We start from the raw sequence: 26,063 nt of genomic DNA on the forward strand, positions 1-26,063 counted from the left end.
CAGCTCTATTTGTGTTGGATTTTTTTTTTTTCCTCCAAAGACGGTTACCACGATAAGTCGAATTTACTGCTTAAATAAAGCTGTATGGACAGAGGATGCCCATATCTTGGTTCGAAACCCGAAATGGGTATTCCCCACACCACGAGACATCGAAATTAGATTTGGTTTCATATCGAATCAAGGCATGGTTAAGGCTGAAAAAAACCTCTAAAAGCACCAGGTGCTGCATCTTGATCTTTTACGATGGTTTGGGTCCCCATCAAGGCAAAGGTTTTCTGTTTCCTCGTTCCTCCACATGACCCTCACACCATATTTTAAAATGCTTGAGGTAAAGTTCTCGGTAGTTTCTAAAGCTGAAAACACCCGCTAAGTAATGCTTAAATCAATTCAGCCCGAAGAAACTCTGAACTCCCCTTTATCACGCCGCTGCCCCACAGCGATCCCGACTTTCCGCCCGGTTCCACAGGGGTCCCGGCCCTCCTTTCCACAAGGTCTTAATGGGACACAGCCAGCCCAGGAGCCACCGGCGGTACCGCAGCCGACAGCCGCACCTCAGAGAGCCGCAGGCCGCCGGCAGCCACAGCCGGGGCTGTGGTGGAGTCAGAGCCGCCCCGCAGGCACCACACGAGGCGAACACGGCAACGCTGGCCCAGCGGTGACAGGGCAGGGCCGCTGCCCTTCCCCACCGCCTCAGAATGAGGGAATCAGCGAGGGCTATCGAGTCCAACCTGTGGCCGAGCACCACCACCCTGTCACCTAGACCAGGGCATTGAGTGCCACTTCCAGCCTTTCTTAAACACCTCTGGGCATGGTGACTCCACTGCCTCCAAGGACAGCCCACTACAACATTTAATCACTCTTTTCGTGAACAAATTGCTCCTGACGCCCAACCTGAACCTCCCCCGGCACAGCCTGAAGCCGTGTCCTTTATCCACTTCGCTAATTGCCCGGGGACCGGGACCGGGACCGCCCGGCGTCCCGCCCCTATTGGCGGGTTCCGCTCACGTGACCGCGCGGGGGGCGGGGCGGGGCGGCTCCCCCGCCCGCTGCCGGCTCGGCGCCTGCCGGGTAGCGCCTCACCCTCGCTGCGCGCGCCACGTCCCGCCTCCCGCGCCCGCCGCCGGGCCCGCGATTGGCCGGGGCGGCGCCGAGCCGGCCCGCCGATTGGCTGCCGGGGCAGGGTCGCGAGCGGCCGCGCGAGCAGCGGGTGAGGCAGCGCGTCGGCCGCGGCGGCGGGTGAGGCGAGGGGGGGGGGTGGCGGCAGCGGTGGCAGCGGTAGTGGCGGCAGTGGCGGCGGCCGCGGCCGAGATTCTCCCCTTCCTCTTGGGCAGCCCCTTCCTCCCTCCTGGGCACCCCCTTTTCTTCCCCCTGGTCAGCCCCTCTTGGCGTGGCCGATCCCGGGCGAGGGGCGGTGCGTGAGGGGAAGCTCGCCTGGAAACCGCGTACAGGCCGCTCGGGGCGGCTTCGTCGTCCCCGGGCAGGGCAGGTGCCGGCAGGAGCGTGGAAGCGCCTCGGGGTGCTGGGCCGAAGCTTTTGTTCGTGCAGGTGAACTGCTGTGATGAGAAGGTGACAGGTCACGCGGAATAATGTAAATACAAGATCATGTGGAGATAATATGGAAAGTTTTTTTTGAGGACGCTTTAAAATAGAGAGTTGGCATATAAGAGGAAAAATGAACCCTAAGGGGCATGGTGGTTTAATTTCTCTTTTCTGTAAACTTACACTGCTTGCTGTGTGCACCTTTAGTGATACTGGTGCCGTGCTCAAGTTCTTCTGTAGTGGTCATAAATAAGTAACTTGCTGGGTGCGTCTTTTCCTTTTGTTTAACGAGCTGTTGAAATTCCAAATACTGAGGGTGAGTAGAGTTTGAATGCTGAAATCAATCGTAGTGCATTGATCTCTGCCTGACAGCGTCAGCAGTACTTCATTAGTATTAACATGCTGTCCTCAGAGTGCTCTGCAGCTCTTGTGAAAGCAAGACTTAACAAAGATTAAATGAATCGGAATTATGTCTTCTCATCCCCACTGGCTTTTACCTAGGTGATTAAAATGAGTCAGTCGAGTTATCTGCACATCAGGTCTAAAAGTTCTGGTTGCTTGTTGCTGAATGCAAATAATGTGCTTTGTAGGGGTCACTAGGTAAAACATGATTACTGTGTGTAGGAACTCTGCCTTGTTACACAGAGAGATATCTGGGGGGAAAATTGGACATTTTAAAATGTTTTTTCAGACAAACACACCGTTTTGTTTGTAAGACTTACCTGCTGTTGTCTCTCAAAGCTGTAGCAGAAAGACTGACATTCACAGCAGCTGGTGGGGAGGTCTGTCTGTCTGTCTGTCCGGCAGGGAAGTGCAGGTGTCTGGTTGTCTCTGTCACATAATACCTTGTGGTCTGTAGGTGTTGAAGGGTTTCACTTACCTCTCAGTGGTATCACAGTGCACTGTGCAGGTATAATCATTGCTGAGCAAAGGCTTTTGATTAAACTAGTGCTGAAACATAGATTTTTTTTCTCTGTCCTAAGTTGACAAGATGGGATAGCATGAATGAAATCTGATTAACAGGGCTTTGCGTGTTCAGGTAAATACAATGGGGCTATATTTTTAAGAAAGCTTTAGCAACTTCTGTTGCAAATATGTATGATTTTCAATTCCTGCTTTAAATTTCATACCAGTACTAGCTTAGATTATCCCTGTAGTATTTACTGACTTTTATCTCTCCATATCTTTCCAAACAGGTGTTTCTGTTAGTACTGGGCTGCTCCATTATTTATTGCTTCCACACCAAAGAAGAGACTCCTGTTTCTGGCTATATGACCTCTGCCAAATTCATATTTACTTTGCTTGTAGCTGGTCTGTGTCAGTTTGGGACAGAGTCTGGTCCTTTATCCAGAGATTATTCTGCCCATTTGGCTGTTGTGATAATGGGTTTTTTTTTTGCTTTATCTTCCTTTATTACTTTTTAAATAATGTTTCCTTGTGGATGTAATTTTATTAGATGGACTTGGGTCATGTGGTAGCCTAAAAGACTGAGGAGGTATGCTTGCCCTAGTTCTTGCTAAAATAAGGAGGAGCCTGGTCTCTTTGCATTTCATTTTTATGTGGCTGGTATTCCTTTGAACCTATGCTTCTTTGAAAATTTTAAACTTCTTCAAGTTATGCCTTTTGAATTTAGAGACTACACCTTTCATTTTTCAGATTTCATACCTTTGTTTATTCTTTGTTGAGACTAATCTGCTCCATCAATCCCATCAAGTCATTCTCTTTTATGTTTGTATGGACCTTAAGTGAATGAGAGAAACCTTCAGTAAAAAAAATATGAATATCGTATTTCTTTTAAAGAGCAAGAACTCATGCTCTGAAGGGGACCTGGATAAATGCCACATTGAAAAACTCATAGAAGAATTTCAGTTTGAAAGCAATTGCATCTGCTTTTCTTTTAATCTTTTGTGTGTAGGACTCACTAAAAAGCCTGGCAAAGGGCTTCTGTTCATATTTACTGGATATTATACCTTATGTGCAGAGATTCCAGAGCTTTTATTTTTATTTAATTAACTTTTTGTCATTTATCAGTGGTACTATCTCTCAGCTTTGTTGGCTTGCTATTTGATATGAGAGTATTGCACAGAGCCTGCAAAAGTGGTTGGGAAAAGTAGGGGCAAACAAGCTCCAGGGGGCTTGGAAATGTAGATTTCCTCATTTCTAAACCAAGGAATTCCTCTATAGTTCCATATCAGTAAGAAAGTTCTTCAGCACTGCTAATTTCTGGGTTTCATTGAAATGAACCCGTGAAATTCCAACCCCTCATGCTTTATGCAGTGAAATGTAATTCTTTATGTTACAGCTCCTTGGACATCTTGGTAATCTTGTCCACAAGTGCTGCTCATCCTTGTAATACTTTTGCTGAGGCAGAGCAGAAGGACTGGTTTCTTTATGGCAATATTACTATCACTCAGGGCTCTTCATTTTAGTAATTGGATTATGGAAATTTTTGGGAAATTAAACTATTTTTACTGTAGGTAGCACCAAGAAGAGAGAGGATAAATACCACAAAGGTCAATATTTTAAAAGAGGTATTATTCTGTTTACTAAAAGCCATAAACATTTAGCTTCTGCTTCTGAAAATGCTATGTATACAGGGCACGAGAGGTGAATTTGCTAATGATTTCATTCTTGCTGTCCAGCAGTTTCTTTTGGAATGAACCCTGTCTGTTCTTGGCACATAAACCAATTGTGAAATAGTTGAGTTTTGTGAAGAAAGGTATAGTGCAACATAGTTGGAAAGAAACAAGTATGAAGTTTGCCTGGAGATAGTCCTGTAAACTCATAATCTGATAAAAATACACTAAGAAGCATTTTTCATTTAGATAACAGATTAACTGGAGGTTGTTCAAACCTGGTGGTTTTCCTTAGAGCCACAAACTAAGGAAGCTAGTCCAGGAACTGGGTGGTACTCTTGCTCTTACAGATTGATTTCAGTCACTTTCTTCTGCAACAACACACAGGTCATTGAAAAGAGCAAGATGTTGATGACCCCAGTCTCAAATACTTGAAGTATTTAGGCTACAGAGGAAAAAATAACTTATAAAGTGTACTATAAATATTCATTTTACTGAAGTAGTTGTGTTGTTGAATGAATGCTCTTTTGTGTTCAGTCATCAAAGTCTTGGAACCTGGAATTATAAAGGGTCACCGTAATATTTTAGGGCAGGATAAGTGTTTTGGACTATTTCCGGTGCTTTGTGTCGTCATGCTCCTTCTTTGATTCCTGGGGTTTTGAATCCTATTGACCAAGTTTCTGAAATTAATTATCAATATTTCAAAAATTACTTTGACAAGTTTCTGAACTTTGCAAGGTTCACTAGAAATTCACTAGATACTGTTGTCCTGGATGCTTATAACTTCTCAGCACTGTCTGTATTCCGTATTAACACCTGTCTTACCTGCCACTGTCAGGTGAAAACACTGAATACATACTGACTATCCAAATCACAGTGTTCTCTTTCCTGTTGCATCATGGTTGTCTCTCTTGCCTCTTACTGCTAATACATGTAGGACTGTTTTATGCCTGTGAGATGAAACCCATTTTGTAGCTTGCCTTTTTTAGCTTACTACTTCATATTTATACTATTCTGTCATCCTCATGTTGTGCTACTTTTTTTCTACATCTGGTTTTGTGCTTTTAATTGGTTATCTTGTCAGTTTTTGTGTTGTTCTTTTATCTGTTTGCCTTTAAGTTTCTTAAATTCTTAGAAACTTTCTAGACCTGCTCTGATTTCTTTGGAGGAAGTTCTAACACTCACTTTTCACTTCTATCCAGATTGTCTTTATTGTTAGACTTGGACCTCTCATTTAATCAGGAACAAAATCATACATTTTCTTCTCTGCCTGGAAGAAAACATGACTCTGACTTCCTTTAAACCTATGAGCTGGCTGAGAGACCAGTGTATCAGGATACAGTCATTCCTTTTAGTCCTATCACTTGCCTTTCTCAGCCAGCCCTGTCTTTGCAGTTGCTCAGCAAAACTATTACAAGTTTTGTACTTCTTTGTACCCTAGCTTTTTCTTTCGTTTGAATTTGTCTTGATGAAGCTTTCTTTTTTTTTTTTTCTTTTGATTTCCACACTGCTTGTTGAACAAGTCTGGACTTTGGAATGAGGTGGAGTAGATCACATGTAATCACACCTTTGGAACAGGTTTCCCCTTTTAAAGGAGCATTCCTCTCCTTTGTGTAACTGCATGCTACAGTGGCAGATAGGATGCCAAATCCAGTGTGGGGCATTGTATTCTTCCTGTTTTAAGAGCACTGCAGGTGCAATGAGATCCAAGGTCTAAAGAGTGGGTTGTGTAATGGAAGAATAACAGATACCTAAAGGAATAATAGATCAAGTAGATGGTGATGCTTCTCTAATAGACTTCTCAAGCATTCTATAAAGAAGTCCATGACTTATTTATTTACTATGAATGAGTGTAGCTTGTATTCATGGCTGTTTGGTAGCTAGCCCATTATTCTTCCCTATTGTTTTTCCTATAACAGTTGTCATTTTCATTCTAATCTCCTGGTGTAGATTAACAGTTTCTTCTGAGCTTAGTCACAAACAAAACAAAATCCTGTGATGATGATGAGAAACTAATATCAACCGTCTTTTAAGCCTGTCTATAAAAAGATAACTGTAAGATTGTACTGTTTCTGCCAAGTTTCCACACGAGATACGTTATTACTAAGGAACTGTAAACTGTTGAAAAAAATCTGTAATGGAAACAATGATGGTTTAACTGAAGGGCTTGTTTGGCTTCTCCAAACAGCAGAGCTTTTCCATCTCCTGACTTTCCATCTTCCCAAGTACCAGTTCCTTGCTGCTGCATTGCTTTAGTCATCCCTGTCTGTATAGAGAGTGACTACAGCAACACCATTGTTCATACTGCAAATATATTGCTCAGGGATGCATCAACAGAGTGTTGTTTCCAGCCTGCTACACAAAAGAAATGTAAACACAAGTCTGTGGCTTCTTTTCCTGGTTTTGGTGGCATACACTTCTCAATGGTGTCCAGGTTATGACTGGTGTAGAACACAGTTAAAGAAAAAGTACACTATTTTTGCTAGAGGAGCAATAAAACCATCTTGAGTCAGGGGAATGGAGTGTGTATAAATAGACAAAATTTGAAATCTGTCTAATCTTATAAACTGCTTGAATATTTTCATGTCCTACATCTACAGTATTTAATGTAATTTTCCTGCATTAGTCATTTTTCCATGTTTCCTTTCTCTCCTTAGTTGTAGGAAAAAGGAAGGAGCAACAAAGCTGTCAGAGAATGTGAATCAGGAGAGGTGATCATCTTTCTGCAGTCTGTTCCTGCATAGAAATGAGTTTTAGATATGAGTATGGCACTTCAATCTTGGTGCTAATCCCCATCTGCAGGCGTTCCATAGGGCTTGATGCTCACTTAGAGTTGTTGAACGCCATCATCTGTCCAAGCTCAAGTGAGCAGTCATTTCCTCAACTTTTTAATTGTTAACTTTACAACAGCTTAGATTTCTTCCCAGTACCTGAAGGGGACTACAGGAGAGCTAGAGAGGGACTTTTTGCAAGGGTATGTAGTGATAGGACAAGGGGCAGTGACTTTAAACTGAGAGAGGCTAGGTTTGGATTAGATATGTACCACCATGAGGGTGCTGATGCACAGAAACAGGTTGTCAGAAAAAATGGTGGATGCCCCATTCCTGGAAGTTTTCATGGCCAGGCTGGATGGGGCCCTGAGCCAACCTGATAGTGGAAGGTGTCCCTGCACATGGCAGGAGGGTTGGAACTGGATGACTTTTGAGCTCCCTTCCAACTCAGACAATTCTATGAGTCTATAAAAACGACACTACTAAAAAGTCATTGTTACCTGTATTAAGTAGATGCCTTCTGAACACCTTTGCTTTACAGTACAAGGTATTGGTGTCATCTGTGTTGTATCTAAAACTTGTCTTTTTAGGAATCTAGCAGTTTACTTCTGTACATGTTCCACAACATGCATCTAAAATTCTTATGTGTCTCATTTCAGAACTACTATGGAACCTTGGCAGCCTTGTAGGTTTGGAAGGCTTAAATCCAAGTTCGGAAAGGCCTTTTCCAGTCCTGATGATTTGCTGGCTGAAGCGCTTAATTAGGATGGCTTTTGAACAAATTGGATTGAACATGGAATCAGTAAGTGTTTCAAACTTCCTTTATGTTTTCAGAAAATAAGGTATAGAAAGCATTTCATGTGGTTTAGTTTGTGCTGATCTAGAAGAACACTTTAGGTACACTCAATACTGGGATGATTCTGCATTGCTGAAAAGTCATCAAGTTTATGACTTGAGCACTGAAATATTGAGTAATAAATGTGTTAAAAGTACTACGCAGTTCCTTGTGGTTCCAATAAACTGTTTACTTTGTAAACATTGCTGTTCATGCTGGACTTCTATGTGTGTTTTGAAGCTGAAGGAGAATTCCATCTTATTTTTAACAGTGATTAAAAAAAAAATCTTATTGCTTGTTCTTACCTTGGAGATACAAAAGCCCCATGAAACTGAGATGATTATTATTGTGCTACATTTACCTCTTCTGTGCTATAGTTACCTCTTCTGGAGGTGTAACAGTACGTGAGAGCAGCACAGCTGTGTTCTTTGCTGTGTGTAAACAGGAACAGGCCTGCATAGCTCTCCTCTCGGTGAAGACTATATAGAGAGTTTTCTTTGAATGCTTAGCAGAGAGAGACAGAACTGCTACACATCAGCTGCTCTGTCACTGATATTTAGGAAGCTATTTTGAGTACAAATGTTGACCTCGGTGCAGTAATCCCTGTAAGTGAAGTATTTTAATGTTTTAAGAATGGGGAAATCCTTAAAAGCTATGTGTGGTATTTAGTCAGTATTATTGTGGTAGAACCGTTTATCAGTCTTGGGAATCTATGGAGAACAAATTGTTTATACAGTGTAAATAAAGATTGACAACCAGAATCTGTGTTTTAGGATTTTATTTGAATTTTGATCTGAGATTCCTTGTAACTTTGAAAATTCAAAGAATGTATTGCATTATAACACTAGTAATTCAGCAATTTCAGCCTAAATAGGGAGAGAAACAAGTTTTTAGTCTTTTTCTCCCCATTCTCTACTTGTATGAAGCTTGTGATAATGCAGTTACATTTCCAAATGTCACAGCGAAGAACTGATGCAATAGCAGTGTATGACTAAGTAGCATTTTGCAGACTTGCTCAGCCAGTGCTTCAAGTCAACAAGAAGTTGTGTGAACTTGGTTAGAGCAGTGCTGAGACCTCAGCTCAGCTGAGCAGGGAACTGATTTTACTTGAATCCCTTGTGGCACAGTTTGCATGCAGTATTCTGACAATAATGTCCTGCCATATCTTGTGGTACCAAAACTGAGTCACTCAGCATTTTGGTGCACCAAACCACTGTTGTTGAAGGGCCCCAAGGGCATTTGGAAACCAAATATTTTTGACTGCTAGTCAACAACTTGTCTGTGGTGTGAGCAATATCTGAACAAGTTTTGCTGCTTGTTTAAAATGCATTGCATTGTGTTGGTAATAGAGCGTGTAGTCTAGACTGTCTTGCTGTTGTGGAATTACTTCTGCAACTTATTAAGCCTTCCTTTGACTGGCATTATTTGTTCCAATGCCCCATCACTTTGAGTCTCTTGCCAACAGTTCTGCTTTAATCAGAATCAGTTGTTAATAATGAGACTGTATTACTGTGGTGCTGTTTGTCAGTGACTTGTTCTTGAAGGCCACTGATCTACCTGCTGTTTGCTCAGACATGTAAACAAACAGGTGATAGGCACACATGTGAGGTCTTGGTTGAGGCAACCAAAATGCAGCATCAATAGACTACTCTGCATTGAAAAATTTGTGTTCAGCTTAGCAGTGTATTAAGCAAGATAATGTTTTTTTTATAGAATGGAAAAAAATAGATCTGAGTGGATTCGTGGCAAAGTTGCAGCTCTGTTGTGAGGATGTAGCATATGTGCAGTGCACATTTATTATGTCAAAAATTTTACATTCCAGTAAAGCCAGAGGAAGGAAGGATAGAAATTAGAAATAGGCATGTTTGTGAAATAATCTGGGGATCAATACCATGGAACATAAACTTTCCTTTTTAATAGAACCTTCAATATCTACAAGTAGTGAAGTGATCTTTGCTTAGTATATTAAAATATTCAGCTGTGTGTTATACACCTCCCACAGCACCACTACAGTTATCATACAAGCAATATTGCCATTGCCAATTAGAATAGCCTGGATTTTTCCTGTTTTCTTTGTTGGGCAACCTTCTACCAGGATGTCAAGTTTGCTTGAAGCTATGATCTTTTAAAAACTAAAGTCTGATAGGTAAATTCATATTTACAGCCATAATTAAACATTGGCCCAAGTTTTTTAAATTACCATCCAATGTTCTAATTGTTTACTAACAATTTACCCTGTGTTAGAGTCCTCTCATTATTCTTTTTCTCGTTTGCATTGTTTTTGTTGCCTTTGCCTGTGCTGAAATCTTTCCTACTTCTCTCCGGGGTGTTTGCTTCTGTTCTGGCTCATTTTGTAGTATTCTCCTAGGATTAAACTCCCATTTTATTTCCTTTATAAAGCTGTTGTAAATACTAAATACAACAAAAAGAAGCAAATTTAATCCCTGTTGAAACAACATAGAAAAAATGTAAATTGAAGTAGAAACAGTTATAATGAAGCCTGGTGTGTTGAGCTGCTGTGGGCAATTATCTCTAGGTGAATCTATTTTTTTGGGGCAGGAGACAAAGTTCCTTTCATACAAAAATTTTGTCTTATTTTCTTCATTTTACTTTCCTTTGCTCCTTAATTTCACAGTTACATTTTCATATTTATTGTAGCTGATACTTACTTTCATTAAGAAGGGTAGACGCTATTCCTGTTAGAAGAGCTCTTAAAAAAGAAAAAAAATATTTTGAGAAATGAAGAACTATGTGACTTCAAGGATTTTTAATGATGGAGTGGCTTTTCTTGAAACCCTATAAAAAGAGGTGTCTCTCTGAATGTAGGTTCTTTATTGTCTCAAAAATTTGAATTTTGTGTTTTTGAAGGTACTTTCAGCTCCTGGAGTCTTCTGCATTACCTATTTTATTGTTTTGGCTTTAGACTTAATCCAGAGTCTGTCTTGACCTTAAGCAGCCTGTACAGTACAGTACTGTACTGTACTGATGATGTGTAATGTGTTTGTGCCAGTTTGGGGATAGAATGTAAGGAGTTCACTGGGACAGAATTCAGTGTATAAACATTATATCCTATTCCAGCATGAAAGAAATTAGTAAATATGTTTGGCAAAAGCGTGGTACAGAAGAATAAGGGAAAGCTATTACAATATGATACAAAACTCAGTTCCCTTAACAGCTGGCTTCTCTATTTTTCCCATGCAGGTGCTTTGGTCAAGCAAGCCTTATGGTTCATCTCGAAGTATTGTAAGAAAAATTGGTACTAACCTCTCTCTTATACAGTGTCCAAGAGTTCACTTTCAGGTAGGTGGCCTCAGCAATTTAGAATCTGTTTCTCACTATACTGATAAAGAGATTTGCTCATTACTAGAAGGTTTGTAAAAGTAGAATATGATAAACTAGATATAGGAGAATTACTTAACTTCTCTCTGCTTCCAGTTCAGATTTTTTCCAAATAGGAAAGTTGAAAAAAAAGTCATAAAAGAGAAAAATGATTGAAACTTATTTATATAAACAGAACTTATAAGCTAGGCTTAAGAGGCCTGTAAAGATGAACAGTATTAAAAATACTTGGGAAAATAAACAACTTTATCAGAAATCAAAAAATTAGTTACAAGATAACATGAGTATCCTGTTTGCTTCTGTTTAAAATACAAGGCTAGCACTGTGTAGGTGAAAGGGTAGGGTAAAGAGCAAGTGTAAAAGCTTAAGGAAGAGAAAACCCATGCTTTCTATAATGAGTCTTTCAGGAACAGATGGGAAAGTGGAAGCTGTTACACATAATCTCTTCAACTCTGGTGTTAGGGGTAGGGGGTGGGTATAGAATTGGAGAAATTTAGTGTTTGAAATTCAAGCTGAGAGAGGAATGTTCCGTGGGCTGAGCAAGGGTGGGGAGTGTAAAGATGAATGGAGGGAATCAGCTGCCACACTTAAAATATAATAATTTCCACAGTGCTAAATTTTTCAATGTTTAAATTAATTTCTTTATCATAAATGAAATGTATGAACAATATTTAGACTTGAAATTACAGTAGCAAAACTAGATAGTTCAGATAACCATAGAAGCCTTATTGGTGTGATAGTAAAGGCCATGCTAACATTTTGCCTCTCTTAATTGAGAAACGGGACAGCCATCTCACATTTCTACTGGCTTGTTGAAAAAAAAAGTAAAGGAATGTGGAGTTTTGTGCAGGTGAGGACAACAAATGGCATGCTGGATTAAACTTTTGAATATATAATTAGTAGGTATTTTGCCAGCAAGAAGGCTCCCTGTGCCTCAGATTTAAAATGTAGTGAAGTCTCTTGTGTGTCTGATTTTCTGTGCTGTGAAGGCCATACAAGGGAAGATGATGCTCGTTTGCAGATAGTTAGCCTAATACTGACTTCTCTTAATATGGTACATAAAAGAGGACATGTCTGGTTTATGTTCTTGCAAGGAATGGTAAGATATATCTGAGGAATCTGTTCCTGATTATTTTTAGTATTTAAGCAAATAAATAACTAAATAAATACATACATAAATATGTTTTGGTCTGGATTCTGTTAAAATAAATATAATATTTGACTTTTTAGTCCTCTTAAAGAGACATTCATTCAGCTTTGTGTGTACACTAAGTATAAGCATTCACCTTCGATGAGATGAAAGGATCCTGAAAACAGAAGTACAGTTGTGAGAGTTGATTTAATTAAAAATAGGAATTCCAGAATTTGAGCCTTGAAACACCTTAAAATGTATATGGTTTGTGTGGACTCTATTTTAAACTATAAACTTCTGAACATGGTAAGTGTGATGCTAACATCTGCTCTTTGTGTCTTTATCTCAGCATTAAGATTCTATAGTGATGTTCAATACTGATCTCAATCGTTTTCGTGCTGTTGCAACTGACACTTTCTATAGCTGTCTCTTCCTCTTTCTTTCTTACCAGCTTTAGCTCTAGTATGAAAGGACCATGAGCTGAACCTTGCTGTAAGTCATTCTGTTTAAAAAAACAAATCAAATCTTACTTGCATCATCTGAGGGTGCATGTATGGAATCAATGTTTCTAACCCCAGAGCATCAGGCTTTTCACAGGTCTGCATTTTCCTTATGATAAATGGATGAGATTCATTGAAAGAATATCTCTGTAATGTCCGTACATACCTTCTAGCATGCTTTTGTTCAGCTAGCCTGAAAAAATAATAGTAGCCAAACATTTTGATGTTTGAAGTCTACTGACTCTGGATCTTGCCATAGTCAACATTTAAATTAACTGCTATATACTAAAATGCAGCTTACATATTCAGTAAGAAGTGGCAGAGTTTATGTACCTTATCCACTCTATATGGCACAAACAAATGAAAATAGTTCATACGGATCTTTTGTGTGTCATATTTTTTAGATTTATATGTAGTATTTAGGAGATAATAAAATTAAACTTACTAGTATAGCTTAGGTAGATTCAACCAAACCTACAGTAGTGTCTCTCAAGATAGCATCCTTTAACTACAGCACTTCTGTTTTAGTCTCATGCTTCTCCTGTCTGTCTGATGGATACCTGATAACTCAGTGGAAGTCTCCTAATAAATTGGTGGGCATGTTACAAACATCTGAATTTACTGGGCTAATTTGGAAAATCACAGCAAGTTTTTCTTACCTGAAGTGTTTCTGAATGTTTAATACATAACTGTATTAGTAATCTGAAGCTAAGAGGTTTTTATTCTGTTGTGTGTAAAAGTCTCTGTTCTGCTTGGCACTTGGTGGAGCAAACAAAGAGCAGGGAGCGTGCCCCGCGGCGCTGCCGAGCAGCGTTTCCGTAGTGTAGTGGTTATCACGTTCGCCTAACACGCGAAAGGTCCCCGGTTCGAAACCGGGCGGAAACACTGGCGAGGCTGACTCCTTCTTTGGGAGTTGGACTCAATGACTCTTTTATGTGTCCCTTGCCACTCGAGGTGCCAGAGCAGTACAGTGTGTGTAGTCATCAGAAATCCATGATGGGTCTGCAGCCCTCAGGGTGTCTGTGTGTGCAGCACACATGCACACTAAGGCAGAAAGCCTGGGAAGGAAGAAGTGGGGGAAGCAACTATACAGTTTTCAGAGAGAGAAAAGCAGGCTATAGCACAGATTCATTCAGTTCCTGCCATCCAGTAGAACTGGGCCTCTGTTTTCAGTACTCTGTTCTCCATTTTAGGTGCTGGCAGAGCAGTTGTTCAGGCTTTTTTCTGCTGAAATTGACTGGAGGATAGGGGTAGTCACAGAGGTGTTCATAGGCAGGTGAAAGTTTTGAGAGATGGGTATTGGCTTTTCACCTTTAAATTACAGTAAAAATCTTGCATTAACTTGAAATTCGAATTCTACTGCTGAGGAGGGCTTTGTTGTTTTTAGGGATAGAGAAAAGAAACATCTGTATATGGGGTAACAAGCAGATTCTGTTTACATATAAATATGAATTAAAATTAAGAAGAAACTTGTATCACAACATAACAGAAGGCTTACTACTAAATCTTGGATTAGAAGTTATTTATCTGTGCAGGAATTCTGGCAGTGGTAAATATATTCTTTACTGTTGATTTAGAAAATTATTTTTGATTCAAGTATGTGTAGTGTCTTTAAAAGTGGCTTCAATCTTTTAATGGTAATATTACTGCTAGAAAAATCTGTATCACCTGCAAAAAGTGGCTCATGTATTATGGCTCTTTTAAAATTGCCATTAGCATTAATACAAATGCTGTGGTCTTGAAAATTTCTATTCATTTTTAAAAAGAAAAATGCCAAGGAAACCTCAAACAGCAAAAATCCTAACATGCAATATAGTATTCTCTAGACTGCTTTAAAGAGAGGCAGACTGTAATGGTATTAGGCACAACTGTTAATGTGATAAACATATTACCATCTGTGCTGATGCTACCTGGAAAAAACCCTGTTGTTTCCAAATGATCCGATGGTGCCAATATGCACTCCTGGGAGCTGTGATAAAGACTCTCATACAAGTGAGAGTGTGAGGTGAAGGCAACTAATCTCAATTTCTAAGGCTGTTTGCAACAACTCCCAGGGAAAAAAACAGCCCCAAGCCCACAACTTCTCTCTGCCTGAGACTTCTGTATCCGAGGCTACTACTAAAATATGTGTGGATGTTCTTCTGAAACAGTTTCACCTCATCCAGGCTGCAGTCCTGCTGTGATAGTTCTGCTACAAATTCAGATTAATGCTAACATTTCATAGTAGTTGGCTCTTACAGAGTGGGGTTGCCTTGAAAACTGACCTCGATGCTGATGGTCTGGGTGCAGGCTGCCCTTGCAGACTGGCACCTACTGCCACCATCTTTGTCAGTGTTCCCAGCTCCTTGGCCACTGCTGGCCACAGGCAGCACTTGAACAGCTGCAGCAACTCATGCAGATTTGGCTGTGGGTTTGTAGTGTTGGGTTAACAGCTGGACTCAGTCATCTTAGAGGGCTTTCCCCACCTTAAACAGTCTGTGATTCTTTGGAATACAAGCAAAAGCTGGGGCATTTATGCATTGGAGATATGGAACTCAAGGTGAAAGACTGAGCAGAGCAAATTACTGAAAGTTGTTTCAGTAGCTTTTATCTGCTGAGATACTGATCCCAGGCTGCTCAGGAGTCCAGTGACTCTGAACACATTCCCTCATCTGACCTGGGGAAGCAGCCAGTATTTCAAAATAGATTTGAAACCATTTTGTTGAGTTGTGACTGTGGAGTGAGTATTGATGGTCAAAACAATTTTTCAAATCACTGTTCAGGTCACTTAACTGGAAATTGAAGAAAGGTTCCAGACTCTGAAACCTTGCTCACCTTTGCCTTCAGACAGCTGTAAAGCTAATGGCCAGAACCATGCTGGAAAATGGTCCATTTGTTTGGCATGTTGTAAATAAGATTGTTAGCACGTAATGTATAATGTTATGATTGCATCCTACCTCTCACTCAAAGTCTTTGTGATTACTGAGCTGGTAGAATTGCCTTTTTGCCTGGTTTTGGGGTTGCTTTGCTTGTTTGCTTTTCCCCTGTGCAATGTACATACTTCTTATACAGAAGTTGTAGGGAAAGGGAAACTTTGGCAGAATTTCACTTTAAAAATAATATTAAATTAGAACAAAATACTTCAGAAGTATTGGCAGCCTTAATGTCTTTTTTAACTACTGGTCATGAATATAATTTAAAAACATACTATTTGAGTTAGTATAGAAAACTGTGTGAGAATGTTGATGTTTGTTTGTTTTAAAGGTAATAATTTGCATTGGATTTTTAGTATTCATTAGCATCATGTGATGGTGTATGTAGTTAGCCATGAACTTCTGTGAAGTGTTCAGCAGAATGGAATTAATAGTTTGAAGTCAGTGAAATTATTCTGGACTTGAGCACAGGACAGAAATAAGTTCTTCAAGTCTACAGATGTGTTTTGTGCATGTGTGTGTTAATAGTTACATGTAGCCTCAGTAGAAGTATTGGGTAACATAAATGTGACTTGGGCTGAAAGTATTGACTCTAAAACCTTCAATCTTGCCTTTAAAATTTAGCTAATTTCTCATGTCGGGGAAGGAAACACTCCTGCTCACCTCAGAGAAGATGCAGTGGCCTCCTTCGCTGATGTAGGATGGATTGCTGAAGAAGAAGGTGAAGTCTCTACAAGGCTCAGGTATGTTTCCAGAATCTTCTCTCTGGACTTTTTAACTGAAAGGAAGAAACTTCACTTCTGTCCTCTGAGACTCTGCTGTGCATTACAAATTAACAGAGAGCACTGGAATGCTAGGAGAAGAGACAGAGGTAAAGTCTGGAAAAGAAGTAGTAGAGGTCAGACTAATAGGATTATGAAACCAAGGCTTGTTGGAAAACATACAGGAGATTGACATTATACAAGGAAGCCTCTGGATTTTATTTATTTATGTATTGCAAAGAACTGCACACAATAGCTTCAAGCAATGAAAATGTCTGCTGTGCTATGGCAAAATTGCTAACAGTGATTCTGCAGTTCTCCTGAGATTGTCATTACCATGGGGCAGTGAACTGTACAGCTTCTCATTAGCAGCAATGGTCATTCTGGCAACCCAGTAATTGGCATGTTGTTTTTCACCTTTCTGGTTAAGGCTCTGTAGTCTGCTGAATACAATGAAAAAATTGTGGTTTGTGTTTCACATCTTTAATCTTCATAACAAAAACTGGCAGGGAAGCATGTGAGCACCTGTGTCCAGAAGGCTGGGTAGGTACTGCCGTGTTGGACCAAGGGTTTTGCACAGCATTGTCACTACATGAAACAGTTTGGCTGAAGGGATGAAGTTCTCTATTCCATCCTACTCAGGTTGCTGCTTGGGCTATGCAGAAATGAAAGTACAGTACTGTAGTGCAAAGCAGGTTTTTCTTCTAAACAAACTAATCTGTCAGAGAAGGGCACAGATTGTTGGCTTCAGAGATTACAGGAGGATACTGTTCTTAATTTGAAAGCATAGGTTTGAAAATAGGTTAGTAATGACCTAGATGCCCTCCAACATGACTGGTTACAGTGAAGCTTTGCATAACAAACATTCTGGCACTGCCACATTAATTTCACAAACTCAGAGGGGAGTCACAGAATTCAGCACTTGCTTGGGAAACAGTTTCTGAAGTCTGTTTGATAGGAAGGAAATTAACTGTCCAATACTGCTTTTGTTTGCACAGAAGTATTTCGTTTAAGGATTGAACTGTAAAGCTCTTATATTTAATGGAGGCAACAGGGAGAATGGCTCTTTGGTGCTTCAAAGAACCTATTGTGAAAGATGTAGGACTGCATTTTTGCTAAAACGTCTGCATGGGAAGGGGGGAGCAGGGACAGATGGATGTGGGATGGGACTAAAATAATCCTGCAGATACATGGTGACCTTAAGGCAAACAGCTTATGATGGAGCACAGGAAGTGAATTACTTAGCAAATATGACTATTTCAGTGTGCACTGTTTATTACGTCTGTGCACGGTATTAGTGGAGCTGGTATGCATTAGGTGTTTTCCAGGCATTTGAAATTCTCTGTTTCGACAGGATCACATAGGTGTTACTGTTCAATATTTATCCACTGTAAAATTTAGTAAACAGTCTTGCAGACATAGTTTTGGGGTTTTTTTCTGTGAATACAGTTTTATACAGGAAGCAACTAAATGAGAAATCATTTTTCCTCTACCCCTGGACAGAGTAATAATGACAACTCAGGCATAATATTTTTCCATAGTGTTAGATTCCAGTCAAGACATCTCTATTAGTGCTCTCAGCAGAAAATACCCTTTGTTGTTTAGCTATTCTGCTCCTTTAAATTTCTGGAAGGCAGGTTTTAAGGAGTGAAATGACCACTGGCTCCTTCCACCTTACTTAAGAGAGCAGGAAGGTGGCTGCTATAGGAGGTATCCTGTTCTCAGCTTGAGTTGCTCTCTATTCCTGTCTAGATAACACCACCTAAATTTCAGCATCCATAATACTCACTTCTCCTTGATCAAATTTCTGCAAGTTGTGGTGATGGTTTTTGTCAGTGTCATAGAAGACTTAAATGTGTATCTAATCTTGGTTTGATGTGGTCAGAGCACAGGGCTTGTTCTAGCCTTAAATCTTGGCTCTTGCTTTAGGTCTAGCACAGCTGCATATCTAACCTGATGAGCACTCACAGTAGCTCAATCCACTCATCCAGAGTGATGGGGCACTTGGGCTGAGTTAGCCTGGAGCCATTCTACCCATTTCAGAAAGCCCTTTTACCAGGCCCTATTCTCACTCTCCTGTTTAAACAAACAATAGAATCCTGGCATGCCTGAGAAGTTTGGGGATTGACATCAAGGAGGATTGAGGAGTTAAGTATGTGGCCACATTTTGTGTTTTAAAGTTTATGATGATTTGTTGTCATCAATCCTTATCAATTCTACTTACAGAATCATAGAACAGCTTGCATTGGAAGGGACCTTTAAAAGCCATCTTGTTCAAGCCCCCCCCTGCAATGAGCAGGGACATCTTTAACTGGATCAGATTCCTCAGATTCTTGAGATAACCAGTTTTAAAATGCTGGTGTCTTTGTAAGGGCTTATTGGACTTGTTTGAGCAGATGCTCAATAATGCCTCAGTGTTTAACATGGCTTGAGCTTTGGTGGGTATTAAGGGAAGGCAACAGTTACATTTTCTTCTGAGAAGCACAGGGGAGGTCATGGACTCTTTAAAACTGTATGGAAATTTTCTTCTCTGTAGTTCTAATTATTGTGTTAGAAAACTTGATATGAGACCCTCTCCCATCAACTGGCAAGCAGTCTCTGCATCACTAAGCTGTTTCACGCACTCCATATTTCCCAATGCTGCTAAAATGGGAATTTTTTTTTTAATTTTTAAAAAATTCAGGAATCCAAACGGTACAAAAAAAATATCATGTGGAATAAAGAAACTCTTATTTCTTCAAAGGAATCAATTGCAAATGGATATTTGCTGCCCATGGGGAAAAATGGTAGCGTTTAAGGGAAGAAAAATCTTAATTCAAATGAAATATACAATAGGTTTGAGGCAGAGCAATAGAGTGGGATAAGAAGAAATGTATTCCTTTTTCCTTGCTGAAATATGAAATATACAATATATATGAAATATACAATATATGAAATATACAATAGGTTTGAGGCAGAGCAATAGAGTGGGATAAGAAGAAATGTATTCCTTTTTTCTTGCTGAAACCAAGGATTCTACAAAATGCTGTCTCGGAGAAGAGAAGAAACACAGCTCATGATGCAAGGAGAAAGGATGTGAAGCTCTTATTTACTTTAAACTATTTAAGGTTTTGGTGGAAGTGATTTGTGTAAAAACAATTCTGAAATCAGGTCTTCAACTTGTACCCCTGATTTGTAGGTAACATTGCTTTAGTCTTTGTCTATTTCAAAGGCCTTAAAACATGTTGTGATATGTTTGTTACAGGTCAGAAGTTTGGTTAAAAGCAGCCCAGCCTCCTCCAGGCGAGGCTCATCATTCCAGGAAGCCCCCACTCAGACAAATGTCCTTGCAGAGCCCGGCGGGAGAGGAGCCAGTGCCCAGGATTGCAGTGATGGCAAACGAAGAAGCAATGCAGAAGATCAGTGCCCTAGAAAATGAACTGGCCTCTTTAAGAGCACAGATAGCCAAAATTGTAACCTTACAAGAGCAGCAGAACTTGACAACAGGTATTAAATCTGCTGCGCTCTTAGTAAAAATTACTTAATGAATGTGTCCCTTTTATAATTACTACTGTGTTAATTCTTTTTTTGTGAGATACTGCAACACCAAACACTTCTCCATATTGTTTTGGTTAGTTTGGCACAATAACCAAGGGGTACAGAATAGGTCTTGAAGACAAGTGACTTGCCAGATTTTCTGTATTTTTTTAGTATTCCTAAAGTCATTGTGTTTGTCTGTAAATCTGCCAGAGCTCTGAATCTGTGAATGAGTAAAGAAGTATTAAACAGCTTTCAGAGCAAAGCTCATGATAAACATGATGGCTTAAACCAAACTAAAAGAATGTAACTTAATTACTGACACTGAAATCTTTCCATTCAATGAGGAAATAGGCTCTCTGATATCATTAAGTATTCATACAAGATGCTAATTATGTTTTTGGAATATGTAATATACATCTCAAGTAACAGAAAAGGCAATTAATTGTTTACTGCAGTCATCTCTGGGACCAGACACATTGTCCATATGGAACCAAAAGTGGTGCACTGTTTCTGGTAGTAAACAGAATCATTCTTTTCCTGGATTTTTTCCTCCTCTTTCCATCACCTCTGACTCCTTTCAGTTTTAAGTCTTCAGAGATTAGCAGGAGAGGGCCCTTGTCTGCTGCAGATGACAGGCATTTGGTTGTCACTCTTTCCTAAGGTCACTTCACAAGTACAAGCTTTGCCTATGTTTGTGTATAAAATCATATTGTGATTTTTCAGATGCTTCTTTAGCTGTTTACTGATAGGAGTTACTTTATTGTTCCTGAACTGCTCATATTCAAAACTATGAAATAGTTTTAAGGATCAGCTAGTTTCACTCTTGAATTTTAATTATGGGGGGGAGGGTGGGGGCATGTGGAATAAGTATAAGCTTTTTTTTTTCTCCCCCTTTACCTCTATCTATTATGGAAATTAAATTTTTATTTTATCATCTTTATCTCCCTCTTGTGGTAGAACGTGATAATGATGCTGTGTGTTTTCCTACAGATACAGAGTAGACTCGTCTGTTTTATTTCTATAAATATCTTTACACACTTTATACTCCAAGCCTCAAAATTCTGGTTTGATTGGTTTTTTTTTGTTTTTTTTAAAGGTGCAATTAAATAGAGGTTTCTTTATTTATTTGTCAGGTTGTTACTATTACTGTATTTATAACACAATTTTTTACCTAAAGTCTACATGGAACTCAAAATCAAGGTTATTGTGAGAATCTCTATGAGTAGAGACAGATGAATAGCTGGCCTAAAAATCCTCAACCTCGGACAGTTTCAATTGAATAAGCTTCAATTTAAGCACTGCTTGAGCTCTGAAATTTACATTGAAAAATGTTGTATGGAAATTTCTTACTTGTGATGATAAGTAGGGAGAAACACTGCTCCTGTGTCAGATTGTGACTTCCAGCTCAGTAGCTGCCTCTGAGAAGAAAGGGAAATACTGGTAACATTAGGGCAGAACATAACCAGAAGATGTCATGGCATCTGTCCCACTGCAGTAAGGACACAAATGCACCTAGAATTAGGACTGGAATTTCAAAGGACACTTCTAACTTTTCAAGAAGGATTTTCATATGTTTTTTTTAGCTGAACCTACTTAGATGGTTTAGGAACGAAGAAGTTACAATCTAAAGGCGGTAGAGGGGGCTCAATTAAAGATAATACAGTGATTTTCTTACCTGAGCATTTGTGACATGTGAAGGGCGGTCACAAGTAAGCTGACTTGTATTGCATGTTTGATTTGTAGTTGGGTCAAGTCCACTTGCTTCAGCTGCTGTCCCTGTTGCACCTCCATCACTGCCACCACCTCCTCCTCCTCCTCTGCCTCCACCCCTTCCCTCAAGTCTGGGTCAGAGTAAGTCTGCAATTGATCTCATTAAAGAGAGGAAAAACCAAAAAATGAATGCTGGCCAGGATGTGGTGGAAAACGGGCCAAAGAAGCCTGAAGTACCAAACATGCTAGAAATCCTCAAAGACATGAACAGTGTGAAACTGCGCTCGGTGAAAAGGTAATAAATGTCAATGTAACAAGATTGGCATTAGTGATTTGGTTTTATGACTCAAAACGATTTCAGGGTGAGACTGATACCATTTTCTTTTCTAGATCCTTAGAAGGTACAAAACCTAAAGTGTCTCAGCCTGCAGATCCGGCAGCATTAATAGCAGAAGCTCTCAAAAAGAAATTTGCGTATCGATACCAAAATGAAAGCCAAGGTGAAACAGAAAAAGTGATTCCAAAGGCTGAAACAAAGACACAGACTGAGGTAGTGCTGGTGAGTATTTGAGTATTTTGATTCTGAATACATCCTTGAACTAAATTACAGTTGTGCAAACCAACCTACATCTTTCTGCTAACATGTGTAGGTGTTACACAAGTTAGCATCTCATTTGTTAGGTCCACAAAACCCTGTGAAGTACAGCTGATATGCCAGGACTTTTGGCAATTAAATGTTTTTAGTGGCAAGTCTTAGGATTGTGTAGTGTCTTGGCCCTAGCTTTAAAAAGTCCTGTTACAGTTTTGCTATTTTTTAAAAAAGAAAAATGTTTTCTATTGCCACAGCATCTGATATTCTGAAAATCATTGCTAAGGGCTCACATCAAATCCAGTCTGAACTGAGTTGCCTGTTACTACCAACCTTAACCATTCAGCTGGTGCAGGTGAAACTTTGAAGCAAGATCCTGAAACATATCAGACATTCCTAGAATTTGGAAAATAAATTGTTTAGAGTGCCTGCTGGATCTTGATTCTTTCTTATAGGGAGTTTCTTCTAATAATTGGAAATGCTGAGCATATGAAAGCAGTTTCTTTATAGTGTGAGAATGTTAAAATGAAACTGTACTTGAAGTCCACCTCCTGGCACAAGTTATTAATGGCTTCTAGTTTATTTCAGATGGATTTGAATTTGTTTTTTAAGCAGTGAACATTCAAAATACAAGTCTCTGTCAATGTACACTTAAAAACCAGCCTGGTATGGATCAGTTTTGTTTGTCAGCAATCCTTGAAGCCTTATGCTGTGGAACCAGACAAGAAGAGTAAAGAGGCTTTTTTTTTCATTTGTGCAATTGAAAAAATGCACATTAAAGTCCAAAAGCTGGCTCTGCTCTGAATTATGTTTTAAGGAAAATAACATTTTGTTGCCACAAATCTCAGGACTTTTGAGTACTTCAGCTAATTAATGTTGACTTACTTGCCTTTTGGCCTCTACTGGTTTATTTCTGTAATGTTCAGGCTGTTCTTCTCAAATAAAAGGCTAGATGTTTCCCAAGAATTAATCACATTTCCTCAGCATCTCTGGTGCATTGAGAAGAAAACAAGTTGGCCATGTTTATTCATTCAGGGTTTTTTCATGGTTTTCTGGTTTTGAAATTTACAATCCACCTTTTGAGGTAAAAGATCATCAAGTCATCGAGAGCTAAGAAAACTGAAGATTTTGATTAAATGATAGAATGTTGATCCATAAGGAGCTAATAAAATCTGTCCATCAGTTACTTACCAGTATCTAACTTTGTTAGATCAGACTTGTATGACAGTTTTGCAAGGGACTTGCACAGAAACACAGGGTGGAGTAAGAGCAGAAGCACTGTTAAACTGCTGCTGGAGCAGTTGGTTGTCAAGGTGTAGGGACAGTGGAGTCTATCTCATTTTACTGTGCTGGAGCAAACTGCTTCCAGCCCTGCTCCAGCAGGTCGTGGGCTCCCTCCTCTGAGCAATTTCAGCTGTTGCTAACACAAGTTTCCCCTTACTTGGTGACATCCACATGCAGAGAAGCAGGTGATAAAGGAAATTATTTCTGCCCAAGTTCTGCTTTTACTGCTTGGATGGATAAATAGTTCAACAAGAGGTGTGTTGAAAGCAATCTGAACATGTCTCTGGTTTTCTTTCCAGTTTGGACCACACATGCTGAAGTCTACAGGAAAGATGAAGACTTTAATTGAAAAATCTTAGTGTTAAAGATTATTCTGCAAAAGACTGTTAAGCTGCTTTGTATAAAATATTTTATGTTGCAAATAGCACTAGTACTGAGAGGTCTCTTTTCTTACAGCCCCGAAAGATCTAAAGTGAAATGCAGAAACGAGGCACTAAACATGTTTGTATGTAGGTGATTTATCAAGGGGAATAAATTGGACCATTATACTCAGGTATTAATTTTGTATTCAAGCTTGGCTTTCCACTCAGATTTATGTGATGGATTTAGTCCATTAACACTAAGTTATATATGCAACATTTTTTGTGCATAACTGACCAGCTTAAAAATTTGTGTACATGTTAATAATGACGGTGATACATCCTTAAGTTAATACCAGTTTTATGTGAGCTCTACCTATAATTTGCACTACAATGTGTAATTTTGTACTGAAATCTTCATGTTGAAGTCTTTCTTTTAAACTTAACTGTAGCAAATTTTTATCCCAAAGAAAACCTAGAGGCACTCTGCTTTTTACTGACACAAAGTGAAAACTTGAACCTGCTGCAGAGGTCCTAAATTAAAAAAAAAAAATCTCTAAATTATACATAGTAGTACATTTTTGTGCGGGGTTTTTTGTTTGTTTCACCTCAGCTTGCAAGGGTAAGGGAGTAAAACCTGCTTGCATCATCCTGTGGCCATTATAAAGAGTAAAATCATGCTGTGGGAGCCTCTGTCAGAAGGTAGTCAAGGGAATTTGGAATAGTCAGTAAATAGCAACAGATTAAAATAACAAAGAGTATGTGTTAGTTGGCATAAAGTGCTGTAGGTAAGAAAACAAAGGTACAGAGTACTGTGGGGTGCAAGTTGCCAAAAGCAGCTCATCTGTGCTGCTCTAGGTGATGCTCGTGGGCACCTTCTGCCCAGCTTGGCTCCCTGGGTACATTTCTGGCAGATGGGGCTTGCACAAGCCCTCGTAGCCCCATGTGCAGGGAAGAGGTGGGATAAGCTGTTGCCCATGGCCCATCTTCAGGGGAAGCCCTTCTGATGCAGCAGCTGTTTCCTGCCACACCTGTACCAACCACCTGAGCTCATGTTCTCCACAGGTGTAGAAAGGCTCAAGCTGAAAGTACAAGTCAGGGTGAAAAAGCTGCTCAGGAACCAAGAGCTGTGGCTGAGGTGCACCCTGGTTTGCTCTCACCATGGATGAGCATTGAAAACGCTGAGCTTGGGTATTTTTGGTGCTCTAAGCTGCTCCCGGCTACTGGGGGGACAAGTACAACTGCCTCTCGGAGCTTCTGTTTGCCAGGAAAAGACAAAAGCAGCACTTTTTAAATAAAGACAGCTGAATGGCTCTGACAAGGTTACTGGAGATGGGGAAGCTTTGCTGCTTATAACTGGAATGTAGGTTGTACATGGTTTTGTACAAGCTTTGTTTTCTGGTGTGGAACTTGAATGGTGTTAATACGTACACAATGTAACTTCCTTCCAAAGTGCTCTGCCATCAGTCCTACTGATTGGTCACTCAGTCCTTCAGTTCTTTTAAGTGCCTTTAAAACACCTTTGTGAAAAGTTAACTTTGGTTTTAAGTTTTGTATTTTATGCTCTATTGCCACTATATAAAATTAAAAGCAGATAAAATAAAGATGCCATATTTGATTTGTGGTACTCTACAAATGATAGCAGCCACAAAAATTGAAGTTTCCATTTTGTTACAGTGACTATAAATCAGTATAGTGACAACCTCCTTATAGTGATCCTCCAGGGCTGGTTTGCTTACTTTGCTGTGCAGCAGGAGTAACAGGAGGGGTGGCTGTGAAACAGCCCTGCACTGTTGATTCAGCTGCATGCTGGTTAAACAAACAAACAAACAAACAGTGGTTCTCAGGAGCCAGTGGGGCGTTTATGCCTCAGCACAAGGATAGCAGGAAGGGACTTGTTCAACAGCCTCTCCGTCCCCTGGTACACTGAGGGCCTCTGGCAGCCCAGTTAAATACAAACCTGTAAAATTCAAGATGTCACTTGACCTGTTAAACCAGGCTAAAGCATGAGGATCATCCACACCAGACACTGCTCACCTGAACTGGGGTATCCAGCACCAGAAATGAGCTGTAGCAGTGATGTAAAATTACTGCAAAAGAAATGTCATCTGTGCCAGAAAATCAGTAAGTTGCCATCACATATCTTACACTGTACCTAAATGTGTATCTTTTTCCTTGAAATTGCACACAGTGCCACTGCCCACAGAAAAACACCTCAAGTGCTCAAACTAAGGCCA

At 39.9% G+C, this 26,063-nt stretch overlaps 1 protein-coding gene and 1 non-coding gene across 4 annotated transcripts; both read left to right on the top strand.

The window, feature by feature from the left end:
* Positions 1 to 1,311: 1,311 nt before the first annotated feature.
* MTFR1 (mitochondrial fission regulator 1) lies at positions 1,312 to 25,465 on the top strand. Of its 3 annotated transcripts, none has more exons than XM_036397709.2 (8): positions 1,312 to 1,545; positions 7,546 to 7,688; positions 10,923 to 11,021; positions 16,229 to 16,347; positions 19,610 to 19,851; positions 21,628 to 21,889; positions 21,985 to 22,153; positions 23,767 to 25,465. In XM_036397709.2, the coding sequence occupies exons 2-8, from the start codon at positions 7,623 to 7,625 to the stop codon at positions 23,824 to 23,826; spliced, it is 1,017 nt and encodes a 338-aa protein (XP_036253602.1). In that variant the 5' UTR covers positions 1,312 to 1,545; positions 7,546 to 7,622; the 3' UTR covers positions 23,827 to 25,465. The 3 variants fall into 3 exon arrangements, with proteins under 3 accessions (XP_036253602.1, XP_036253589.1, XP_036253595.1); XM_036397696.2 differs by having other exon boundaries at positions 1,460 to 1,588; XM_036397702.2 differs by having other exon boundaries at positions 1,463 to 1,566.
* TRNAV-AAC (transfer RNA valine (anticodon AAC)) lies at positions 13,505 to 13,577 on the top strand. The gene has a single exon. It is a non-coding gene; the product is annotated as a tRNA-Val (tRNA).
* Positions 25,466 to 26,063: the final 598 nt, after the last annotated feature.

The sequence above is a fragment of the Molothrus ater genome, chromosome 1 (genome assembly GCF_012460135.2).
Source record: "Molothrus ater isolate BHLD 08-10-18 breed brown headed cowbird chromosome 1, BPBGC_Mater_1.1, whole genome shotgun sequence".
Taxonomy (NCBI): domain Eukaryota; kingdom Metazoa; phylum Chordata; class Aves; order Passeriformes; family Icteridae; genus Molothrus; species Molothrus ater.

Coding starts and splice junctions, on each gene's coding strand:
- MTFR1 (XM_036397709.2), top strand. CDS start 7,623: ATGATTTGCTGGCTGAAGCGCTTAATTAGGATGGCTTTTGAACAAATT. Junction 19,852..21,627: donor GCAGCAGAACTTGACAACAG/GTATTAAATCTG, acceptor TTTGATTTGTAG/TTGGGTCAAGTCCACTTGCT. Junction 22,154..23,766: donor CACAGACTGAGGTAGTGCTG/GTGAGTATTTGA, acceptor TTTTCTTTCCAG/TTTGGACCACACATGCTGAA.